The 24,890-nt window shown below is 32.8% G+C and overlaps 3 protein-coding genes across 12 annotated transcripts; 2 read left to right on the top strand and 1 right to left on the bottom strand.

Moving 5' to 3' along the window:
• The first annotated feature begins 1,885 nt into the window (after positions 1 to 1,885).
• Positions 1,886 to 2,813, top strand: LOC111011655 (ethylene-responsive transcription factor 2-like). Its single transcript, XM_022285507.2, has one exon. It carries the CDS (start codon positions 1,957 to 1,959, stop codon positions 2,587 to 2,589), a length of 633 nt encoding a protein of 210 aa, XP_022141199.1. The 5' UTR covers positions 1,886 to 1,956; the 3' UTR covers positions 2,590 to 2,813.
• Positions 2,814 to 7,583: 4,770 nt separating this feature from the next.
• Positions 7,584 to 8,331, top strand: LOC111011650 (ethylene-responsive transcription factor ERF106). The gene has a single exon (XM_022285502.2). It carries the CDS (start codon positions 7,663 to 7,665, stop codon positions 8,206 to 8,208), a length of 546 nt encoding a protein of 181 aa, XP_022141194.1. The 5' UTR covers positions 7,584 to 7,662; the 3' UTR covers positions 8,209 to 8,331.
• Positions 8,332 to 9,296: 965 nt separating this feature from the next.
• Positions 9,297 to 23,879, bottom strand: PFK4 (phosphofructokinase 4). Of its 10 annotated transcripts, none has more exons than XM_022285439.2 (16): positions 23,403 to 23,874; positions 22,101 to 22,147; positions 21,934 to 21,973; positions 21,753 to 21,815; positions 21,550 to 21,687; positions 20,288 to 20,446; positions 20,074 to 20,127; positions 19,908 to 19,976; positions 18,928 to 19,057; positions 18,761 to 18,801; positions 17,615 to 17,839; positions 17,140 to 17,188; positions 16,464 to 16,618; positions 13,305 to 13,559; positions 12,852 to 12,944; positions 9,297 to 9,555 (listed from the first exon to the last, which is right to left on the bottom strand). In XM_022285439.2, exons 1-14 carry the CDS (start codon positions 23,652 to 23,654, stop codon positions 13,401 to 13,403), a joined length of 1,581 nt encoding a protein of 526 aa, XP_022141131.1. In that variant the 5' UTR covers positions 23,655 to 23,874; the 3' UTR covers positions 9,297 to 9,555; positions 12,852 to 12,944; positions 13,305 to 13,400. The 10 variants fall into 10 exon arrangements, with proteins under 10 accessions (XP_022141131.1, XP_087974291.1, XP_022141130.1 ...); XM_088118165.1 differs by having other exon boundaries at positions 12,852 to 13,248; positions 13,342 to 13,559; XM_022285438.2 differs by lacking the exon at positions 9,297 to 9,555 and adding an exon at positions 10,378 to 10,647.
• Positions 23,880 to 24,890: the final 1,011 nt, after the last annotated feature.

The raw sequence follows: 24,890 nt of genomic DNA, 5'->3' as shown, positions 1-24,890 counted from the left end.
AAGCCTAATTGGTTACTTCAAATTACGTTAAAGTTAAAACTGCACTTTTTCTTTTTTTTAGTTCAATATTGTGGGGCGAAGATTTATCCTTCGACCTCAAATAATTAAGATAATTGGTACCTTATCCAATGAACTAAGTTCGAATTGACAAAAATTTGGTTATATTATGTACATAATTTGGAGTGAAAATCAGAAAATTATAAATTGAAATAGTTTCTCAAAATTAACCAATCAATAAATTATTAGACCAACTAAAACCAACAAACACTTAAACATCGCGAACTAAAAGCTATGTTCTGCCACACATGTATCCTATGATGTTGAGAGTTCAAATCCCCCATCCTACATTATGTACTTAAAAAAAAAGAAAATATTGTTCTAAGTTACAAAAATACCCTAATCCAACTAAACAAATTTCCGAACCTATCCTTCCAAATCAAGCGAAGTAGAAAAGCACTGTTTGGAAACAAAATATCTAAATATTACTTAAAATACATCAGAAAGAATCAATACCCATAAAAATTAAATCCATGAACTGTACAGATATTTTTTGCCTATTTTTTTAATTATTTACTCAAAGTAATAATTTGATTAGAATTTTTTCTTTTTCTTGAATGGAATCTAATTAATGTCAACGCATTGAGTTGGTATGAAAGGACAATTAGGTCAAAGTGGTTACTACTGCGCTAAAAGTGGTCATCCTTTTAATTAATTAGTTGTTCAATTTGTGAAGCCATAAAATATTGTAAAATTATCAATAAAGTGTTGTAAATTAATTAATGTTAATATTCATTTGAATGAAGCTCCTTAGGTGAAATAGTCAAATTTTTTACTAATAGAGGGGAAATTGAGCTGTCCACCTATGACATTAAGGACTCAATATTCTTATTTTTTATTAATGTTTCTTCTTTTTTTTAATAAAGAAAATAGAATGACATGACTTCAAGACTCACATATTCAAGGATGATAAAAGTAAAATCTTTATTTATGTTGGAACAAATTTTAAACAAGAACAAGAAATAAAAAACTTATTTATGTTATTTCCAAAATTTCTATACAATTTTAAGAATGTTTTTAAAAAATGAGAAATAAGAAGTATATATAATTGTAAAATACATAGATTTCTCAATAAAATTGGAAATGAGAAACAAAAACGAAAATGTTACCAAATCTACGGGTCCTGAATTACATATTTTTTTCCACCTAACCAACTCTACCCTCTTAAATTTTTTTAGGTGGAAGGTATATCAACAATTGATGAAGTTAGGGAGAGGGGGTTCTCCGTCACCATGTTTCCTAACAGACAAAAATGGGTCTTTTCAAAACTTAATAACAAAAAATATAAGAAATAATTTAATTTAATACTACAATTATTAAGATAGCAATAGTTTTGTTTCTTTTATATATATATATATATATATATTAAATATAATTTCAATCAATTATTTAGTCATTTTATTAAATTATTAGATAAGGTTGCAATACTTGTTGGATGCTATCCAATAAGTTAATAAATTATCAAATAAATATGGTATTAAAGAAATGTTTTATTGATGAAAATTATTAAATCAATAATATTTTTGTTATTTTAGAAAAAAAACATCATCAAATAAGAATTCGAACCTATAACTCTTTAGAAATAGAAAAATATATATTAAATGTCTTTAACTACTAAATTAATGTACAAGAAACAAAAAATACATGTGAACTGAAGTATAATTTAATTCGTCAAAATATATATATATCCTTACTAAAAGATCGTGGATTCAAATGTTTACCCATCATGTTGGGTTGGGTTAAATATAGGATATAGCTATAAGACTTTTATCCCCTCTCTCCCACACAAAAGAATGGAAATTTTGCTATAAATATATGATATAGGTATAAGACTTTTATACCCTTGTGTTATCCTCTGATCTCCCATTATATCTAAAATCTCTCTCTCTCTGTGAAGAAATGGATGTAGAAAACAGAGCATCATTAACCTACGACTCCTCCGACCTCATCATCTCTTCCTTAACAGATCAATGGCCCGATTTCCCCCTCAAACTCAACGACATGATTGTCTTCAACTCCCTCCACGACGCCGTCGTTTTTGGCCTTTCCCCACTCCATTCCTCCTCCGCCGCCGCCCAGCTCCCGACCGTTAAACCCGACCCCGGCTTCTCTGCACCAACCAAGGCTTTGTCGCCGCCCTTGGGCTGCCGAGGGCAGCACTACCGAGGGGTCCGACGCCGACCCTGGGGGAAGTATGCGGCGGAGATTCGAGACCCGGCCAAGAGTGGCGCACGTGTGTGGCTCGGCACGTACGAGACGGCTGAGGATGCGGCGTTGGCTTACGACCGCGCCGCTTTCCAAATGCGCGGCTCTAAGGCCTTGCTTAATTTTCCAAACCGCATTGGCTCCGGTGACCCGCCGCCACATAGAGTCTCGGCTCGACGCCGACAACATGACCTAATTATTACCACTCAAGGTTTGGCTAACGCCTCGGCTAAGAGGAGAAAAGCCACGGCTAACAAGGAAGCCAAGCCGGTGAGAGACTCCCAAATGGCTATGTTGCCAGTTGGCGAGCAGCTATTGGTCAGCTAGTTTAATGCAAATAATACGAGTGGTGGAAAAATGTAATACAAATAATAATGATACAAAGTATATGATAATGTAGAAACATTTATCCTTTGGTATATAATAATGATATAAAGTAAATAACCGAAATAAAAGTCGATGTAACTTTATTTTTTAGTATTTAATTATTTTTTCCAAATACAAGTGGGAGTGGAGATCTAATTCAAAGCCCTTTAACCGGATATATATATTAATTACCATGTTTTTTTTGGTCAGTATTTAATTATTTATCGTATAAAGGAAAAAAAAATTATCAGAACATTGATCATTATTTTATTTTAGTTCCATAAATACTTTAATTCCATATGGATCCTCTAAAGTTTATTTTGTAATTATACATTATATATTTAACTATAACGTAAATAATTGAAGTATGTCATTTCTTTTTCTTTTTTGAAAAGTTGAAGTATGTCATTTTATATATGACATATAAAGTAAAAGTTTTTTTTATAATATATACTATAGAATCTATATAATATCTCTAATTAAAATAGCAGACAGTCACATTAATATACTTTTTTTCTAAAGGTGATGTTATCCCTATTCGAAGGACCCTTAATCTCTCTAAATTATTTTAAATTGACCTATATTAACTATTTTTATTTAGCATATATGTCATTACATCATTAATAGAATAATAGCATGGCATGCTTATTTAAATATAAATTTTGGTCGAAACTGTATTTAATGGTAAAAACAGATAATTAACATACTAATTAATAGATATACACTAGAAAGCGAGCATAGTTCAACGATAATTGGTGTACCAAAAGATTGTAAGTTCAATCCCCCACATGTCCGACATGACCTCTGACACTGATAATTATCTGTCGGAAGGGCTGTTGAAACCCCAACCTATAAATAGAGAGGCATCACCTCTACATAGGTATCACATTCGAATGCAGGTCATCCCAACGAGACAAATGAGCTCTTCTTAATATTGAGTCCAAGCTGATTACTGATTTGATTGTCCGAGAGTTTGCCCCTCTTGTACAAGTCATCCCAACGAAACGAGTCAGCTGTTCTACGTGTTCGACTTTGACTAGGTTAGATCTCATTCGATTCTTTTTTTTTTTTAGCATAAACCAAGTACGTTCTTTTACCCAAATAATCTAATAAAAATCCACTCAAGTTCAAATATAATATAAAACACACAAAAAAGTGAGGAAAAGAAAAATAGTTAGCGATTATTTTCTAAAAAATACGTATTAATTTTACGCGTGAAATTTTTCAAGCATTATCAATGCAATAATTTAATGTATGAAAATGAAATGTGGATGACGCAATTTGAATACGTCAGCAATACGTAACACTGGGCCTCCCCGTTGGAGGACGGCAACGAGACAGAGATGCCCCTCAATTTTACAATTCAATTATTGCAATCAATTTCAATATTTTTGTTTTTAGTTTATATTTTTTAAAATTATTTTTATTTTTGCCAACGTAGTTCAACAGGTTAAGACATTTATGTCAGTTCAGAAGATCGTGAGTTCAAATCCTCTCAACCCCGTTAAAAAAATGTATATGTGCTTGTTCTTATACCATTTTCTTAGTAAGATTTTTACCTATTTTTAAAATAAATTTGAATTCTAAATTAAATTTCAAAAACAAAAACAAATTTTTAAAATGTTTTTTTTTTCCATAAAAACTATATAACAAACAAAAGAACACCGAATGTGAGAGTAATATCCTAAGTTTAATTTTTAAAAACAAAATAAAAAATGAAATAGTTGCAAAACCAACTTATTTTTAAAAAATTTATTATCTTTATGGAATCTCTTTCTTAGACAAAATTTAAAACACAACAAAATTAAATTTATTTTGATTTATGATATAAATAAGCTGAAAAAAGAACTCATATGGTCCCTAGAAAGTAAACAACTTGATAAAATGGTAATCTCTTGGATGTCCAATGTCTTTGAGCACTTTACATCACTCTCATACCACAAATGCAAAACTACCTTAAAAGATAAGGTGGGAGAGCCTCTAAATATGTTATCACTCATCGCTATCTAATGATACTTTTTTATGCAATCGAACTAGAGTCATTCGTTTGTGCCAATTTAGTTTTAGTCAAGGTTTTAAATGTCGATGTAGATGAAAATATCGAGATTTCAGTCTTATGAAAATGCTGATGATATTATCAATAAAATGTCGATGTCGATGGATATTTCTAAAAGAAAATTATAAAAATAAAAATATTTAAAATAAGAAACGAGCACTTCACTCATTTTAATATAAAATATTAAAAATGATCAAGCATTTATTTTCGTAAAAAAATATTTTTATTGTTATTAATATTCCCAAAAAAAAAATGAGCCCCATAAACAAAATCCTCATCTAATAAAATAGATGAACAACGTGGATATTTCGAACTGTTTTATGTTTCATGTTTCTCATTTTCTTAAAAAGAGAACTCCATTATGTACTTGTTATTATTCTTTCTTTTTTATTTGAACCAAAAATTTAACCATTTCTGCTTTTTCATTTTTGAACTTTTAAATTAATTAAAGAAAAAAATTAATTACTTTTTTAAAATTAAACTACACATTTTTTTACGTTGTATTTAATTTTGAATATTTATTATATATTTATAATAAAATAGTGTTCTTATCTATGTTTTAAAAACAAAATTTGATGAAAACATGGCATCTAGAAACAAAAACTTGATTTTGTTGTTTCTAAAAATTTTCTATACAATTTTGGAAACATTTCTTGAAAATGAAAAATGACTAATTATTAAACACACCGTTTCTAAAAGAACAAAAAAAATGAGACATAAAAAATATGGAGGTTACACTTCATCCCATATTTATTGTACTAAAAAAATACATATTTCAATTAATTTGTCTAACAACTCTGGTCCTCTATTTTCAAAATTCCAATGTAAGTGAGGTACAATATATTGATACTATTATCTTCTTCTTTCTAGTATCGTCTTCATGTCGCCAAGTTAAATATAACTCAACTGGTTAAAAAATATAAGTCGAGGTTCAAAGTATGACTCCCACATAAATAAAATATATATGAATAATCATTTTATTTTTAATATTCTATTAAAAAAAGTCTTTTTTAGCTAAGAATTTAAATATCTTTATAAAGAATGTGAAAAACATCCTAAAAAATATATGGTAAGAAAGCAAAGATTATTTTTAAACCAAAAAAACTAAAGTCAAAATGGTTGTCGAACAAAAATATAATCATCAAAACATAATTAAAACTGCAAAAATCCCAAATTCAATGGACCTAATTTAAAGCTAAGGAAGGTGGTAGAACATTGCCAAATATGTGTCTGCGGCCACCTTCTTGTTCTTGCCGACCTCTTTCCCTGGAAAAAAAAAACATAAACCAAATTAAAAAAAAAATAATCTATATATATTTCAATTTTATTATCGATAGAATCGTCCATGAATTATATCCTCTTTTAAATCCAAACTTTTAAATATTTGACATCGATGTCTTATTTGTGAAAATATCCCTAAAATGTCGATGTCGATATCGATGAATATTTTTAGAAAAAATATAAAAATTATGAAATAAATAAATTAACAAATAACTTTTTAAGTTTTTTTAAATAACTATAAAATTGTTAATTTTAATATTATGTGTGATATATTTGGTTGATATTTTCTAATATTTTATCGATTTTTTTACGACACAATGGAAATATTGATTCATCTCTTATGTCAATGTCGACCTATGAACATATGAAAATATTGATAGAAATGTCCACATGTCAGTAAAAATTTAATCTAAGTTTTTAAAATTTGATGTCGATGTCTTATTTTTATGAAAATATTGATTAGATGTCAATGTCAATATCGATATCGATATATATTTTTGAAAAATTTATAAAGCTTTAAGAGTAAATAAATTAACAAATAAATATTTTTTATTTTTTTAAATAAGTTTTAAAGTGTTATTATTAATATTATGAGTAATTTATTTTATTTATATTTTCTAATAATTCGTTGATTTTGTACGATACAATGACAATATTGATTCATTCCTCGTCAATATCAAACATATGAAAATGTTAATAAAAATGTTCACATTTCGATCCAAATTTAACATCCACTTAAAGCATTTGCAGCCATCCTTATCACTGAACAAAAGTCATGGCTAACATATGACTTCGTTTTTATTGGTTTGAATTTATTAATTAATAAGAACAGGTTTTCACTTTTTAATTTTGAGGATAATATGAGAAGTTTGATTGGTTCAATTTTTCTATAATATTTGCAAATATATATTTTTATAAAAATATATATGTGAAGTATAAAACATTTTTAAATTTTTTGTTAATAAATTAGTGGAAAAGTACTCAACTTTTACCGGAGTATATCAATTTCATTGAGTTGGGGCCTTATATTTAGATAAACGTTGCAACTATTACTTTAAATTCGAATAAATGTAGCAATTTTATCCAATGTCGGCCTTAATATTCAATTAAATGGGTAAGTTTGAAGAGACTTATTACTTTGTCATTGGTTAAAATTAACACGTAATTTAACTGAAGTTGAATATAAGCCTAGAGTTTAATTTGACAAAATTAAAAGTTTATTAGGAAAACTGTTTCACTCCCACCAAGTTAAGAGCAATAATTGCTCTTTTTTTCTTGGCTAAACTAACTTGATAATGTGAATCACTACTTCTAACTTATTTGTGCAGTTAATAATTCACTTAAATGGATGATTTTAAGATTATTGATTGCATTCTAGCTGTCCTAAACTTATCTGAGTGATTAAGATATTTTACAATTTTATTAGAGGTCGGTGGTTCAGTCCTCACACCCTCAAAAGATGTCGCATTCTGCCTTTTGAGATATTTCAATTTTTTTTTCCTAAAGAATTGTTATTTCCATAATTATCTTTTAGAAAAGAATTTATTTCGAGTGGATTGGATCAGAATCCAACGTTTTAGTTTTATTGTTGATTTAAAATACAGTTGGAAATTTGTGTATATAAATTATAAATATATGCTTTCTTCTTCTCTTCACATCTTCATAAACCCATTAAATTCTTCAGTTTCTCTCTGAAAATGGCGTCCTCCGAAGAATTCTTAACCATGGAATTCATCACCCAATTTCTCTTGGGAGACTTCGCAGATCAAACCCATTTCCCATCAGATTCCTCCCTTCTCCAACCCATCATCAAATTGGAAGATTTCTTCTTCGATTCCGACTTGATCAGCCCTCAAATTCCGGACCCCAATTGCCACGCGCCGCCGCCCGACGGCGAGCTGAAATCCGGCGAAGTTACTGAGACCGAAGCCGCCGCGGCAGGGGAGGCCAAGGGGAGGAGGCATTACAGGGGAGTGCGGCGGCGGCCGTGGGGGAAGTTTGCGGCGGAGATCCGTGACCCGACCCGGAAGGGGAGCCGGGTCTGGCTGGGGACTTTTGACAACGATGTGGACGCCGCCAAGGCCTATGATTGTGCGGCGTTTAGGCTGAGAGGGAGAAAAGCGATATTGAATTTTCCGTTGGAGGCCGGCGAACCCGACTCGCCGCCGGCGACCGACCCGAAGAGGAGAAGGGGGAAGTGGAGGAATATTCCCAAGTCACTCATAGCATTGAATGAGAAGTGAATGCAAAATAATAGAAATTAATAATGTAAACTCTTTTGATTATTGGTTAATAATGTACTAAAAAAAAGTGTAATATTAAATTTTGTTACCTTTTTTTAGTGTAAATATAGAGTTTTTGCTTCATTGTCAAATTTATGACCAAAATTAAAAAGTAATAATCATAACACAAATTAAATAGAGCTTTAAGGTTTTAAACATTATCAAGTGTTATATTTTATTTGAGACAAACACCTCATAATTCTACTTTTGGATTTTGGATTATAGTTAAAAGATCTAAGTGTGAGAAAATTATTTTTCCAGTTATAAACTCGTAATCTCCTCAATTTCTTACTAAAATTTGACTTCAAACTTTCCTCTATTGTACTAAAAAATAAAAAGAAAAAAAATTTGATTTTTCTCTAGAATAGTCAATATCTATCCATTTACTCTAATTACTCAATCTAATAAAACTCAATTGCGAACCATATTAGATGAAAAGTATTGTTAATATTTGGAACGTATTATAATATATATATATATAATATAATATTCTTTTTTTTCTCTGGATATTTTGAGTTTCATTTCTATTTCATTCTAAGTTTTCAAATCATACACACTTTCACCACTGAAATTTTAATACTCGCCCAAGTCCAGACTCAAAAGATATCAAAAGCTTTTAAATTAAACTCACCAGAATGTTCGAATTTGAAAACTCTAAGCCAGTATGACTAAGAAACTCCAGTTTTTACCAATAGTACTGCTCTTGGGATCGACAAAATTTTATAATTATTAAAAAATAGTCTCTCTCCCTATCTCCATCCTCGCCACCCATCTGGCACTAACCCTATTGCTGCCCCCCACCCCCTTCCTCATGTCTGGCTACGACGTCGTCTCCCTTCCTCTGCCACCCTCTTATTGTAACTCTCCACCTCCATGTCCTCGCCTCTATCACCCTCTTATCGTGTCGACTCTCCACCTCCATGCCCTCCTCCCTTTCTCTCCCCCGTAAGAGGGCTTCATCCGCATTGGAGGTGGGGGAGACAAGCAACGGTGGAGGTTGGGGAGAGGCAGTACACTAGAGATGGTGTGGGAGGGAGAGAGGATGGAAGTAAAATCTTTAATTATTTTCTTTCAAAAGATTTATAAATTTTTGCCACATTTTTTGTTTGTTAAAAAGTTAAAAACAAAAGACTAACTTCAAGGACAAAAAAGAAGGTATAAGTTTGGAACCTAACAACCAAATCAAAATGAAACTCAAAACCTAAAATGAACCAGAAAGAGGCAATAAAGCTCTATCGTAGACCACCATTATCTAAAAAACAGAATTTTGTTTGAGAACAATTTTCCAACACCCTTCTCGTTCAGCACCTGAAAATCAAAATGGTCTAAATCAAACAACGGTAGTTTTCTCTAGTTGGTAAGAAGCAATAGAGCATGCCGTCCTCCATCACATTAGTAGACAGGACATTAGATTAGTGTCTTAATATTAAAATACAATGTCCCCCGCAATAACTAGTATCTTTTTTACTCAAAATATATATATACGTATTTATATCTTAGACAATACTTGATATGAACCGCCTTCATTTTTATTAAATAACTTTTTCTTAATGTAATTTTATTATTTTCCAATTTTACTCTTTTTTGACATATTATGGAGTATTTTTGTCTTTTTGATATTGTTAATGATGTGGCATCTAGGATTTAGTTCAGAGCCTATCTAAAGTCTTGATATATCAGTTTTGATGAATTAATTTAGCATTCGAGTTTTTCTTTCAAGTTTTGGCCTAGAGCTCCTTGAATCCTTTTGTAATTCATGTTTCTTCGAGCTGCATACAAAGAACATTCAAGTAGGATTTATCATCCTATCTTGTGGAGTGTTCGACTCTTGGGTTAACGAATGTGTTCTTCGTCTTGAGAACACTGATCTTCAAGCAATTCATCTCTAACCTAAACCTTAGGATTGTAATCAAACGATTTGAAGATTTTAGTATTTGTGAATTAGGGTTCACATGCCCAAATGAATTTTTAATTTCAATTCACTAGAGTTTTCACATCAATAATTCTCCACTGTACACTATTAAGATAGTATTAAAATCTAAATCTAATAGATGGGAGAGGAGAGTGACTTTTTCTTTTCTAGAAAAAGAAAAAATACACTCTTAAAAAATATAGTAGGGGAACAGAAAATTCCAGAACTGTCGGTATCTTTTTAGTCCATAAACAAGTAGATGTTGTCAAGAGATTTGAAAATTTTCAAGCAAAATATCTGAATTATGACGTTTAATGTCATAAAAACTTATTAACCTGTCTGTCACCCAGCAATCATTTTAATGAGGAAACAGACAAAAAAGAGGCTGCGCTTGTCCTTATATACACAATAAAGTGATCAAGTTGAGTCGACCTCTATTGGCTCAGAATTTCTCTGTCCTTCACTCTCGCAGCTGCCCTGTCCTGTCCCTCAAAACAAAAGAATGAAAGCAACTTACAGAGAGAGAGAGAGAGAGAATTGTCCATCTTGAAGGAGTGGTGGTCCCTGATAAAGCTACGAAGGAAGGTGCATGAATGGATATGGATGACAGTACCAAAGGGCAAGTGGAGGAGGAGAAGAAATACAGCGATATGAGATTGACTCATGGAAAACAAGAGTGTTTTCGAGGTTAGTTTTGTTGTGTCGTTTACTTGTGATCCCACTATCTATGAGGTGAAATATCATTTCAAACGATGACGGGGGAGAATATACATCTTGCACAAGGCTTCAAATAGTTTTTGAAGATGGCCATTTTGCTTTTCTTTTTTACTTTTAACTAATGTACTTTAAAATGCTACACCCAGAGATTAAAAAAAAAAATACCACTATTAATAGAGTTTTATAACTCAAATTCATAAGAGGTGGGACATGTTTTGAGCGAGAGGATGTAAGGTTGTCTATGTGAGAAATTGTGAAATTAATGAAGCTAGTTTGGTTTGGATTTGATTTAATGAAATCCATATTGCACGCTTCTACGTTTATACGGCAGGAGGACTTTCTTTTTAAAAACATGTGCATGAGTATTTCATAAATGAGAAAAATTTTAAAATAAAATGACTGTGGAGAGGTAGATTCCAAATGAACAACAAAGTGATAGAAGAAAATAATGGAAGAGCTTCATGAATGAGTAAAAAAGATTCAACGACTTCCAGAGGATTTTAACGAGAAGTCACATGAGGTGAATATAACATGTACAATTTGTAATTTTTTTGAAAGCTCAACATGGGAGATAAGGACTTGAACTTTTTCTCAATATATATATTTTAACTAGTTGAATTATGTTCAAATTAGTAATTTTGCATTATTAATAATTTAAATCAAGCAAAATTAATATACTAAATTATCCAGCATGTACTTAGCTTGCCCTCACCCAACTGCCAAAGGGTGAGCCCATGTGGCAGAGTTCCGGCAAGGTGAAAGCTTTCAAGGTGCTAAATTTTAAAAAAGGCTATCATAACCCATAAGTTCCATAATTAAGATAAAATATAAGACCTTAATTGGAAGGCAATTCACAAAATAATTTTTTTTTAAGTTCATTTTTTTAATCCTCAAAAAATCAAATTTAAATAACTTGTAATCAAATGAAAATATTTTTCCTTTTTTTTTTTTTTGCCAAAAGAAAGGTTACTATTTACAAAAAAAAAAAAATCAAAGTTGAAATAACTATTTACAAACTTCAGTTTAAAAAGTTAATATAACAAATTTAAAGAACAATTATGATTTTGGTTCCTAAAACAGGGCTATTTTGAAATAATTCCCGAACAAGTACGGAATGAAATCTACGTTGTGTAAACAATTCTACCACTTTTTATTTGTCTCATCTAAATTAGCACCTTTAGCTTGAAAAATTTCACAACATAAATATGTCGAGAAAGTCATGCAATCAAAAGTGCTAAAATCACCACCCATTACCTAAAAGCCAAGTGTTCTAGAACTACAGTAAATTCAATAATTTCATATTTTCCCGGTACTCATGGTTCTCTCACCCTCCCATCTTCCATATCTTCCATCAACTTTTATAGGAAAAGTTATCATGACAATATTTTGAGATAAAAGAATCATTTGTGTCAAACCTAAACATAGTTCAACTAGTCAAGGTCTATATTCTCCAAACTCACACCTCTCATTAAACTGAAAAAGAATAAGAGTAGGAGTAAGAATAATAACAATCGGTGTCACATTACACCAACTTTCTCATTATTTTTTTGTTCACCTTTTCAAATAATGTTTTATCCATCTCAATTATTTTAATGCCACTCCGTAAAAATTTAGGACATCCAGATACCGGAAACTATTTATATTGGTATGTACACATACTATTTCTATAAATATAAGTCCTATAATGATGGTTTATGACTCAGTTAAATGAATGTTAAAATTTCACTCATTAGTTTTACACACAAAAGTTTAAGAAATTTTTATAATCGTTCTTAGAAGTTAGAATATCCTTCAACACAACAAAAGCACAAACGCCTCATTCAAGCTGAAGAATAGTTTTTTAATTTAAAAAAAAAAACATTTTATTTGTATGAATTATGCGTTTCCTAGAGAGTTAAATTAATTAAGCCAGTATAATAGAATTCAACAGAGGAAATTTACAGATTAAAGTAGTAATAAGTGATGATGTACATACCTGTTGTCTGAATGAGATGAGAGTGTGAGAGAGCAAATGCAAGAAGCAAAAGTCATAGTTGCGAGCTCCTCTGAGCTCGTGTATCAAAGAGTACTGCAATAGAAGAGCACAGCAAAATTATATTACTGCAGCTGCTATATTATTTTAACACTCGGGAAATACAGCTAAAATGAGAGAACCCCGCCTTTGATAACGAGAATTTTTCACCCAATAAAGAGTGCCAAAGAAGATAAAGGAGAACTTTTTTTTAATGAAATTGAAAAAATTCTCTCGCTTCTTTGTCATTCCTCTCTTTAATGGCTGAAAGTCTCTCGTTAATGAAGACAAGGTTTTCCCATCGAATCTCTTCTATGGCTATGCCCGCGACCATTAGACTGTTGCTCCTTTAGCACTCAACCTAACAAATAAATGAGACGTCTGTAAGAGGATGGAGGCATTAGTTAAAGCAGATACCTCACAAAAATCCTAATTGCCAAACCAACATACTGACTGGTAACATGAAAGAATCTGGAAGTGAGATTAATCCGATATGAATCGAACTAATGACCATTAACTCTGAGTAGAAATCTCGACGTTGTTGATACCAGCAGCCTTTTCTCCGTTCAGTGCTTCATTATCTGTCACGAAACTAGGTTGATTCGTAGATGCAAGAAGCCTTGCCCACATTCTGCCGGTTAACTTCACCGTGTTTTGCGTCTCCGTAACACGCTACACAATAACATTATTCATTCTAATAATATAAGTCCACCTGCTTATATTAATGAAGCAATATAAGAGAGCACTCTCGCAACAAAATCACGTAAGCACGATAACAAGAATGAAATCATTGTGTCCCACGTACATGTGATTGTACTCTAAATTTGCAGCAATATTGTATGTTCAGAAGTCCATATATCACTGTATAATAAATTAATTAAGAAATGCGTAGGAAATTGTAAGTTAGATTTTGGAACTAAAAAAATAAAAATAATAAGTAATATTTGAATATATGAATGATGTCCTATATCAATGGCATGATAAATCACCGACACCATTGAAGAAAGAATTGTGTACGAGGTTAAAAGTGAGAGGAGCATCGATGTTGCAGCAGAGGCAAGTTCCAAAGACAATATAGCTTTTGAAAAGGGAAGGAGGAAAGTTCACGAGATTAATACTAGGGAAGGGGCAGATCTGGATAAGAAACCCAAATCCAAAATACACCTGAACGCCTTTATAGTAACCAGTACATATCATCACTTGGACACAGGCAAGTTATGCCACAATTCTCTACCAAATGCACGAACACCAAAACAGCAAATAATTGGAGTCAAATTCATTTTGATCCCACCCCATAACTCGAGCGTTTGCTATAGTCAATCCAAAATCACTAGATTGCCTAGAGCCTCAGGATCCCACACACCGAAGTACCCTAACTGGTATGACCCAAATACACAGTGTGAATATCATGCAGGGGCAATAGAGTATTTAACAGAAAATTTTATCTGCTGAAGGTTGGAGTCCAAAATCGTACGAAAGTGGGTTGCTTAGAAGCTTAAGAGAACGGGAGACAAGCCAAATGTTACTAAAAATTCTCTTTTTAAATCATGAGAATCCTATCGTGAATGCAATTAAGCAGTCAGCAGAGTGCTTTAAGGATGACGTCTCAAATTTGGTGGTGCCTATGAAAGTTCCTTTTCAAATTCTCAAAAATTCTGGACATCTCAAGTTGTCAAATCCAAACAGGGGCATGAATGGAATGAGATTTTACTTTGAAAAGGGGTGCCTATTCCATGTAGGAGTGGTAAGAGATTCCTTTGAGAATTGTGATGTGTTTAAGCAATGATAGCGTCCTCAAAAAAGTGTTAGACATCTCTCGTCATTGTCCCACCTGAGGATTAAACAACAAGAATATTAAACAAGGCTAATATCTTGTTGTTAATGCTCCGTCAACTCTCTAACATCTCGCAAATTATATATTTCATGAGTTCCTCAGCAAGTTTGTCTTGATGTTTTTTGATCACATACTTGTTTATAGCTCCAGGTTGAAGTTACATGCCCAGCACTTGGCCACCATCTGATACACCTTGATCAATAATTAGCCTGCCAATGCTAAGTATGTCTTCGCACAAAAATGACAACAAGATTAAGCAATGATAAATTTGCCTGCCTAACCTAAAGGGAAGGATTTATTAGGGATCCGGGATTATCAAAAATCTAAAACTATGTTTCGATTGTTTGACCCCCACTCAATAATTATAGAACAACGGCTTTACATAAAATCCTCAGGCTATTCACCTTCCAATACCATAAACATGACGTGACCACCACTGTATCTATTCTTGAGCAAACTCTTGGTAAGATGGCTTCCATGAGCAGAATTCTAGTATAGCACCTCTCATTACTCCGTGTCAGACTCCACCCCTTCTTTGTGCAATATGGCAAAGGTTCTCCACCCATCCTGCCATATACTCCAGATTTCTTCTATTGTTTTTAGCGTAGAAGAAAAATTGACAGAGCGTGATTCAAGGCTGAAAGAACATTAAGATCACTTGGCTAGGGCACAACAGTATATGGCTAGATCACATGCTAATAAGCAGCAACAAAATGCTCAATTTGACATAGAGATCGTGTGTACTTAAAATTTTATACCTACAAACATAGTGAGCTGAAGATTCGAGAGCTCATCCTGCAGTTCCATGGCACTTTGAAATCGTTGAACATGTGAAAAAGATGGCATACACTGGAGTTACCAGAGGGGTTGTTCAATCCATCTTCCACGTTCTGTGCTAAAAAAGCTCTTGGCAGCGCTCAGCCCACTTTTACCCACTGAGCAAGCTCACCACAGGCTTGGACATTGGCAAGGATGTTCAAGTAGATGAGGACAATGGCAAGGATGTTCATGTCCAAATCCAATGGAAGGGTTTCCTCATCAATGCTACTTCAAGATCAGTAGGCCAATTTCAATTTCTTTATTCTTCTTTTCACCTTGAGATGAGGTGGTATCTTAAGGGGTGGAATATTGATGGAGCTAGAATACAATTTACTTATAAAAGGAAAAGGCAAGAGCAGAAGCATAAATATAACAAGAGTATGGATGGATGGTCAGATGAGGAAAGATACAAGGGCAAAAGGTGTTAGAGTTGGTTAGATATGCAAAGAGAGAAAAGATGCATGATGAGTGATTGTACTACTTCTGGTGAGTACTCCAGTAGACGGGAGAGACAACAGCCTCTCAAATGGTTGCCTATTATGTACTCCGTTACCAACTAATACAATATTCAGGATCTTAATTTCTTACCTATGAAAGAAATGTGCACTTCCATCAATTGTATGATTAAAGCCAATATACTTTGCTAAGTATATATTTAAGAAAAATTACAATTTATGCATACAGGATTAGTAGTGTGTTCACTAGTATATAAGAGCCCGCACATCTAATGTTTCCAGCTACATTCTTATAACTAAGAAATGTGTGTAAGGTCAAGTGGTACTTAATGGAAACAAGTTCTGAACCCAAGGATCATTGAGAGGTTAAGAGAATTTTAGGTGACAGAAAAATCATGAGTGGATAAGCTGAAAATGACACATCAGTCAAGATCTCAAAAACTTAGTGCCAAGAAAAAAATTGCTTACAGAAATTGGAATATAAGCGTGTCTGCTATTAACAGGTCCAACAGTGAATCCAGTGTATCCAGCCATGGCACCATGAACAGCACTCTGAGCAAGAAGGGTGCAATATACATTATCCGAAGCATTACTGGGGATAGCTCGAATCATATATGTAGGATCTGCACGTGGAAGTAGGAAGTTAGAAACTAATACAGTGATGGAAATTTCTCAAATTTATAAGAGTGCAAATAGCAATGAACCAAAGGTTTGACTATGATGCTTGCAATAGAGCAGTAGTCAGACTTTATATCGTAAATCAACTAAATTAACTAATAGAATAGTAATTGGGCAAAACAATACTATAAGTAAACCCTCGGTCTATCACTGATTGTCAAACAATAATACTAATAGCACGAACAAGACAACATCCACAAGTCCTCATTCAGACTCTTAATGCCTATAGTTATCATTTTATGAAACGGAAGATACAACCTCACTTTATACACCCCAATTGTCACTGAACTTCCTATAGCAAAACCAAAATATAACTTTCAGTTCTGTGAAAAATGACCCTGGATCTCAGGGTACTGTACTATAAGTTCCAACTTCCAAGAAGCTCCAGCAAAGCCAAATGGAAGGGAAAACTATTTATTAGAAGGAAGGAAGAAAAAAAAACCATTAACAAAGGTTTTGGACGTACCTATGTATTTCATATTTATTGCCATCTTCTGAACCTTTGTAAAATGATTCTGTAAGATTGATTTATCAATAGGAAGAACAAATAAGTATCCCCTAGAAAAAGGGCGCATAAAAAGAATTGTAACATAAATAATAGGCAAGAAAAAAAAGCTACCAGTTCAATATTTGCAATTGCAGCATGCGTCACACCATTTCCTTTTTTTTTTTTTTTTGAACCTATGCATCACACCATTTTCAAAATCTATTTTCTTTCTTCCGAAAATTCCCAGGAGAAGTATTATGGTAGCTTATACTTCACTTTTATATCATTCAAAATATAAATAGAGATGAATCTCTGGCATGACTTTGAGAATTCTTAAATCATGATCACGAGTTAACCATGAGAGAATCATTAACGAAGGCCAAGGGAAGGTCCATTTGAAAGGAGGCTTGAAAATAAAACCAAACAATCAAGCAAGGATCTAACCATCTCACACCTTAATCTTTTGAGATAACCACGGACCGACATCTAGTAGTAATCTATTTCCTGATGCATCTTTCTCCTCAAATGCATGCATGTCTTGAGCTACATAGTCCTGTCCTGCTCCTTCTGCTAACACAATAACCACATGCCCGTTCTCTTTAAGCCGCTGTTCTATAAATTCAAAGAGCCCTCCAGTCCCTTCCAAGTAGAATGGAGATTCTGGTATTAAGCAACAATCCTGCCATATTTCATAGCTATTAATAGAGCTACTAAACAAAAATTTGAGGTCAATTTACCGATAAATCTAAAATTACAACAATGAAGCACACCCATGTCATTTTAACTTCTTTTAAAGAACCCACTCAAACAAAACAGAATATGGTACATGTTGCCATAATTCACAGAAATAAAGCTAAAAGAAGTCTAATGCCAACAAATAGGGGTAAAACAGAGGAGAAAATGTCACTAGCTTTCTTCATCACATTCAAGAACTGGTTTTAAAAACAAGATACAGGGGATCATCAGAATTTCCTTCCTATATTACACTACTTCTTTTGTCTGAACTGAAAACAGCTGATATAGATCTAGTTCAAATACATGGGTAACGACTAACGAGCACCTAAAAGTTATAAGAAGACATATATTCAGCCATTAATTGACCAACTTCCAGAGCTATGTTCCAGCTGGCAAAGAAGGGGAAAAGATGAACAACTCTTTATCACTCACCACCATCCAAACAAAAGTAAGATATGAGGTTTCCTACACCATTTAAGCAGGCTTAAGAATTTGATACAACTAACCTTTAAAATCCAACGTGAAATACATTAAACACGCCACGACTCATTTCACTAAATCAGGAAGTAAAACGACATAGGATATGTTAATCATCATTATCTTTAAATTTCACAATTAGACACATATGGTGGGCAAATTCTGGACCATATCCTTTTTTTTTTAACAAAAAACGAACTTTTCATTGATTTAATGAAAAGGATTCAAAGATAATATTAATCCTCAACTGAGAAGGCTCATATTTCTAAGATTAACAACAATTTTAACAGAAAAATAATTTACTGAATCACAACATGAAATACAATAGGGGAATGGCAAACAGAATTGCAACCAAATTGAATTTTAATAAGATGGTATGTAGTCTAACCACGTCTCTACTTGCCAAAGTTGCAATGGTGGCAATAAAACCTGCCATAAGAAAACATAAAACACAAAAACGTGCGAAAAATAAAAATATAAAATTAAATAAATAAATTGGGTGTTAAATCTTAGGAATAATTGATATTATCATTGTAAAGGTTTATATACAAGTACCACTATATCGACCCATGAGTTTAACAATTCCAACTCCATTGTCTACACTTTCGACCTCAACATGAGCAGCGTTAATGGCCCTCTGGGCTTCTTCGACCGCAGTATCAAAACCAAAAGATTTGTCTATCACCTAAAATATCATAATACACAAAAATCTTAATTTCAGAATTAATAGGGGGAGAAAAGCTTAACACAGAACCAAAGACTGGAAATCCATAAAAATAGGAGCGGAAGTATATTACACTATCAAAGAAAATTACAAAGGTACTGAGCATTTGAGAGGCCAAGTTCTCCCCCAGAACCATTTCCTAAAATTTAAAATCTACCATACGAAAGATCCTCCAACCCACTCTACTTATAGTCATTCTATTAATAAACTCATTAGCTAATGACTAAAATGCCCTTCTAATATCCTAATATTTCCCCACTACTATTCCTAACAATGTCCTACATCCATACAGTCATCCAACTTTTCTTCCACGTGCATATGTACTATATCTACACTATTTATAATTCCATTGATAGAACTAAAGATAAATCTAGATGTCTAGATATCCAGGCACTGAAGTCAGTAGAAGCTTTCGATCAAACTACAAATCTATTTATCCAAGTACTAGTCCTATTATCAAGAAATATGCACCGTTCGTATAGACTCATATGATGAGTTCTGTTGCCAAATAAATGTATCATTCATCACTTGGAATATTGAACCTTCAAAGATACAGTAAGTAAAGCACAAGTGCTTTACGTTAATCAAGTCTGCTCATTATGCATTATCCAGTGCATAACTATAATAAATTTCATCGAAACTAGAAATACAAATAGATAGACATCCACGGCTGGGTCTTAAAAGTGAAGACAATCTCGATTTTCCCCATGTGATGGAAAAAGAGAAACTAAATCACGAAAATTTTGACAACAGATGAGATTTCTCACACCTTTCTAGACATTTCTGAAAATGAGTCCAGAAAAATACTTACAGCAACGTCATTATCAATTGTCTTGGGGATCCCAGCAACAGCAACTTGAAGACCACGTTCTGCAACTTCCTTCAGAAGAAGTGGGCCAATTTACTTCAATCCAAAAAATGGCAAAACAAATGAATTGTTAAGGAACAATGGTGAAATTATAAGAAGAGTCAATCACCTGATAAATCAAAGCTGCTCCTCTTTGAGTACCATCACCACCTATGATATACACCTAGACCATAGGAAGACATTAATTGTTCTGTTGCATTCCCTCTATTGTCTTTTTCTACTCCTTTTTTTTTCTTTTTTTGCTCTCGCTTCTCTCTGAATTAGGCATCTAGTCTTTTCACTTTTCCCTGTTACAGTTGAGAGAAGAGAAAAAATATATGTACCTGATTTATTCCACGATCCTGGATATTATCAACAATCTTATTTGTATCATGGCCTCCTCGTGAAGTACGAAGAAAAGTACCACCGTGTTTGTGGATATTGTTGACAACTTTAGGTGTCAATTTTAATGTATTTTTGGAGTAAAACCCTCTATATCCTCCCTGATGATATGCAATAGCATAACAAAATACGATAAAAACATAAAAATAGATCAGGACAGTCAATCAACCAATAAACCCAATTTCAAGGGCTGAAACATAACTCTATGTTATTCCTAAATCATAGTGTGTTTATTTTAAAATACAAAATTATTTGAACCTTATGGTTTTGATTCAATCATATTATGTTTAGTTTCGAAATCTTTGTTAATTATGCACTGGTTCCAAGATTCCGAACAACGTTAAAATGAACACCCAACAACCAAGTAAGATGACAAAAGCCTTGTAAATCAGCTCCTTCCAAAAAGGAGCTCTGGAACCATGGGATGCCAGACCATTAATATTGGACGGCCACCAAAAAAAGCCATCAGACATGATAAAAGCCACCGAAAGGGAGAAAGACCCCTCCACAACTTCTGGAACAATAATAGAATTATCCTTCCACAACATGAAGATACACAAAAAGAGCCATATGCATCCAGAGTACCAAACAATATCTCTAGAGCTCCATAGAGATTTTAACCACCTCCTAACTCCTGAGCTTGGTCTCCATGAGGATAATAAAGTCCTTTACCTACTTGTCACTATGCAATTGACAACTCAAGTTTGGCGATCTTTGGATCTTAATCACATTTTTTCTTGAACCTCAAAACCCCAGTATCTTATCATATTCTCTTTTTGTACATATACAGCTTATTTCGTTAAATTAAAGGCATCTTTTCATCATTTTAATAGGCAAATCTAGTAATGACTCCCTTGCCAAGGGTGTGTTTAATGTAATTAGGAGTAGACCCTTTACCATTGGGGGAAATTCAAATTTTACATCAATCAACGAGAAAAATTACCATGGAACTTGTAGACTTATAGTCTTTGGACTTGAAGACTGACAAACTAAAACATGCGATAATTCCATTAAATTAGCACTTGCACATTTAGACAGAAGTTGGAAAAGGATTGCAACCATGACATTATCAACAAAAATAATTGTTGTGCACTTGTGCTAGTCCTTGTACTATCCGTGGGGAATAACAAGCTTAAATTGAAAGATAAAAATAGGGTAAAGCAAATATTAGGAAACGTTAGGGATATAAAAATATTTTTCATACCTCAATTCCAAGTATATCATTAACACCATACATATAGTTCAAGCCACAGACTATCTCCCGAACCACTGTGTTAATCCCAGGGCATAATCCCCCACATGTTACTACACAAGCACGCACCTCATCTGACTTGAAATAAACCTGCATCAAGAAGTACTTGGTTCATCATTTAAGTTTCAACAGACATGATTAGAATAAGAGGATACCTTTTCACGGGGACCTGCACGCCGAAAATGTACTCCTCTAGAGCTATCTTTCGTAACTACAATCTGGAACCAGTGCATAACGAACAAAGATTTCACATCAGTAATTATACTACCCAAAACTTTTTTAAATAACAAGAAAAATAATATTAAATATCAAAGGAGAGAGAGATGATACACCTACTTTTTGTGCAACAAAATCTTCTGACTTTACAAAAGTTTCCCTGAAACATTTACAACCTGATAAATAATAAACAAAAAGGGGTTCTAAAGTATGAACGGATAACTTGACTTGGATGCAGGTTAAATTGTAATAACAGGACTAATTGAAAACATTATCAATGCACTTACTTGACAATTGCATAAGCCCGACTGTTTTGCAGTTGATTTGGATATGACTAAAGGAAAGCAAATGGTAATGAATTTACATCAGTGGTTTTTCAGGCTTATGCATGCTAATAATATAAGGAATCAATGTGATAATAATTATTCATATTTTTTTTATAAGAAACAGAGAAAATATTCCAATTCACAAAACAGCTTAAAGCCAGATGGTTGAGAAAACCCTCCCCTAGGAACTATACAATAGCAGCTTTCCAAGCACGTATAATCATTTGAAGATTATAATTACAAAAATTCTTCTTGTGGGTTGTAGCCCACCAAGAAGCCGTATGTTGAATATTCACACAAAAATTATTCATATAACCAAAGCCCAAAAAGATTTTAGCATTGTCCAACTCTAATGTATTCAAATTTGTAATTGTTGAACCAACTAGAATTAAAAAATGCATTCACTTTTAAACTCGTTATCCTTATTGATAATTAGACAATCCCAATGGAATAATACACTAAAATCTAATTTTGTAGAAGTAATAGGATTATAAAACTCCTATTTTCAAATCTCATCGTGTCTCAATTTGAACATGGTTGATTTTCTCATGTCAATACACGACCAAAAAGACAACTAGCTTCGAAATAAAAGAACTTTAAATTTTCAGATTCCTTGCTTTAATAAAATTTTTCACATCAGATTACGGACCAACTACTCTTCTTAAATGATCGAGCAGATCGTAATTCATACTATACCCAAAGACCAAACTACGTCAGACGTGAAAAAATAACATTATCACTCAAAGGTCACAATTACAAATAAAATAATTGAATTTCCAGGATATGCGATCTAGCAGCACCTCGCGTCTCCTAATCTCTGGTTATGAGTGCAACAAATTTTCACCAGAAAGTAATGAGAACTTCAGAACAAACAATCGACCACCTCCTAAAGACTCCGACCAAAAGATGGTTTGCAGAATAATTCGTTCAATAAACAAGCGATGCAGAGATATTAAATTCTATCGATATCTGTCTATCTTTATATATATAAAATAAATATAACGCAGAGAAAAATCCTTGAACGAGTAAAAGTGGCTAGATGGGGGCATAACAAGAAAACGGGCCCTGTTCCAACCGAAATTGAGAATCTAAACCACATAGAAGCCACAAACAGCAAATAGCAAGTAGAATTACACGTGTGCTCAAGGCATACAAAAGCATAATAACACGATAGTTAAAATCATCTAAATCATTGTGCACAACATAGAATCGAACAAATGTAGCACCAAACTTTGTAATTAACGTTTGAGAAATGAGAATTACCGGTAAGTCAGGAAGAAAGTCTGTCAAGTGAGGGACGTCTTCGATGATGAAACCATCGTCCGTGGCTCCAGAAGAAGACTGATCTGCTTTGACAGTGATGATCCTTCGCCCAACCCGATGAGAACCGAAGAGCAAGCCCGTGGAATGCGCATTCCAACCTCTAGGAGCCTGAAGCGAGATCGCAGTGCGGGAATTGAAGGAAAGGGGAGAGGAGTAAAGGTGAAGCGATGGAGTGGAGATTGCAATATCCATGGAAGTGGAGATTCCGAACTTCTTGCAGGTAGAGAATTTTTCAGATGGAACGAAACGAGTTTGATTCAACGAGAAACGGAACAGCGAGTGAATTGGAAGCTTGATAGGAGGATTTGGCGCTCTATATAGTTTTTGGCAGAATGAGGGCTGGGGGAAATTTTCCCGCGAGTGATTGGTGTTGGAGAGAGAATACTGGAGCGGTTGTCTCTAGAAAATATACGCGTGTTGCCACTTACCGGTGCGAGCCAAAATTAAAAGCGAAATGGAAAATTATATTAAATGCATAAAATGAATATGTATTTATACAAATATTATTATTTTTTCATTTCATTTTAAACACTATAAAAGTGATTTTCAGTTTGTCTCATATAATTATGTAAGCTTACCATCTATACTGTTTCTATACAATTTTAAACGGTGTATATCTCTTTTCTTCAATGATAGATTATCTATGAGAAAATTTTAAAAATACAAAATTTATTTAAATTAATAAATAAATATTTTATTATTTTTCAAATAAGTTAAAATTATTAGTATTAATATTATATTTATATTAATGATTCTTTTGTCATATTATGAAAATTATGATTCATCTTTCATGTGGATGTTGAGTGATAGAAATATCTCAATCGAAATTTTAATACCGTGGAACCAACCAACCAAACGGAATTTGTTTACTTATAAAATTGGAAAAATGGTAAAAACTTATGGACAAATTTTGTTGGTTTTTGGTTAATTCCATGATTCTTTCCATTAAGCAACTTTTAGTCTTCTTTTATTTTAAACTTTAAAAAAAAATGGCAAATTTTACCTTTTAATTAAATATGTATTACAACTTTTACCTTTATATTTAGGTGTTTGTTTGAGGAATTATTTAAAAGATATATTTCTTATTCACATGAGTTCAATAAATTATAAAACATATTTTTGGCCTCTGTCAAAGAAAAAAAATAGTTTTGATGCAAATTTGATAAAATTTAAACGACACAGTAGAGCTCACTTTCTTTTGAAAATGGTAAGCTTTGATAAGTTATTCAATGGTAAATTTTGAGGTTAACTTTATACCGAACTTTATTTTTAGAAATCTTTACATTGTCTTTTTCAATCAGTGAAAATTTGTCTTACAAAAATAGTAGAAATGGTACTAACGGTAGAAATTACAACACTTATCTTAGTCTAAAATCCAACATGATAAGTTAAAAATTTAAGATAAGATTTAGTACACCTCTGGATATG

Source organism: Momordica charantia, assembly GCF_013281855.1.
Source record: "Momordica charantia cultivar OHB3-1 chromosome 10 unlocalized genomic scaffold, Mcharantia_2.0 BLBB01000010.1, whole genome shotgun sequence".
Lineage (NCBI taxonomy): Eukaryota > Viridiplantae > Streptophyta > Magnoliopsida > Cucurbitales > Cucurbitaceae > Momordica > Momordica charantia.
This window is presented reverse-complemented; position numbering and strand designations above follow the sequence as displayed.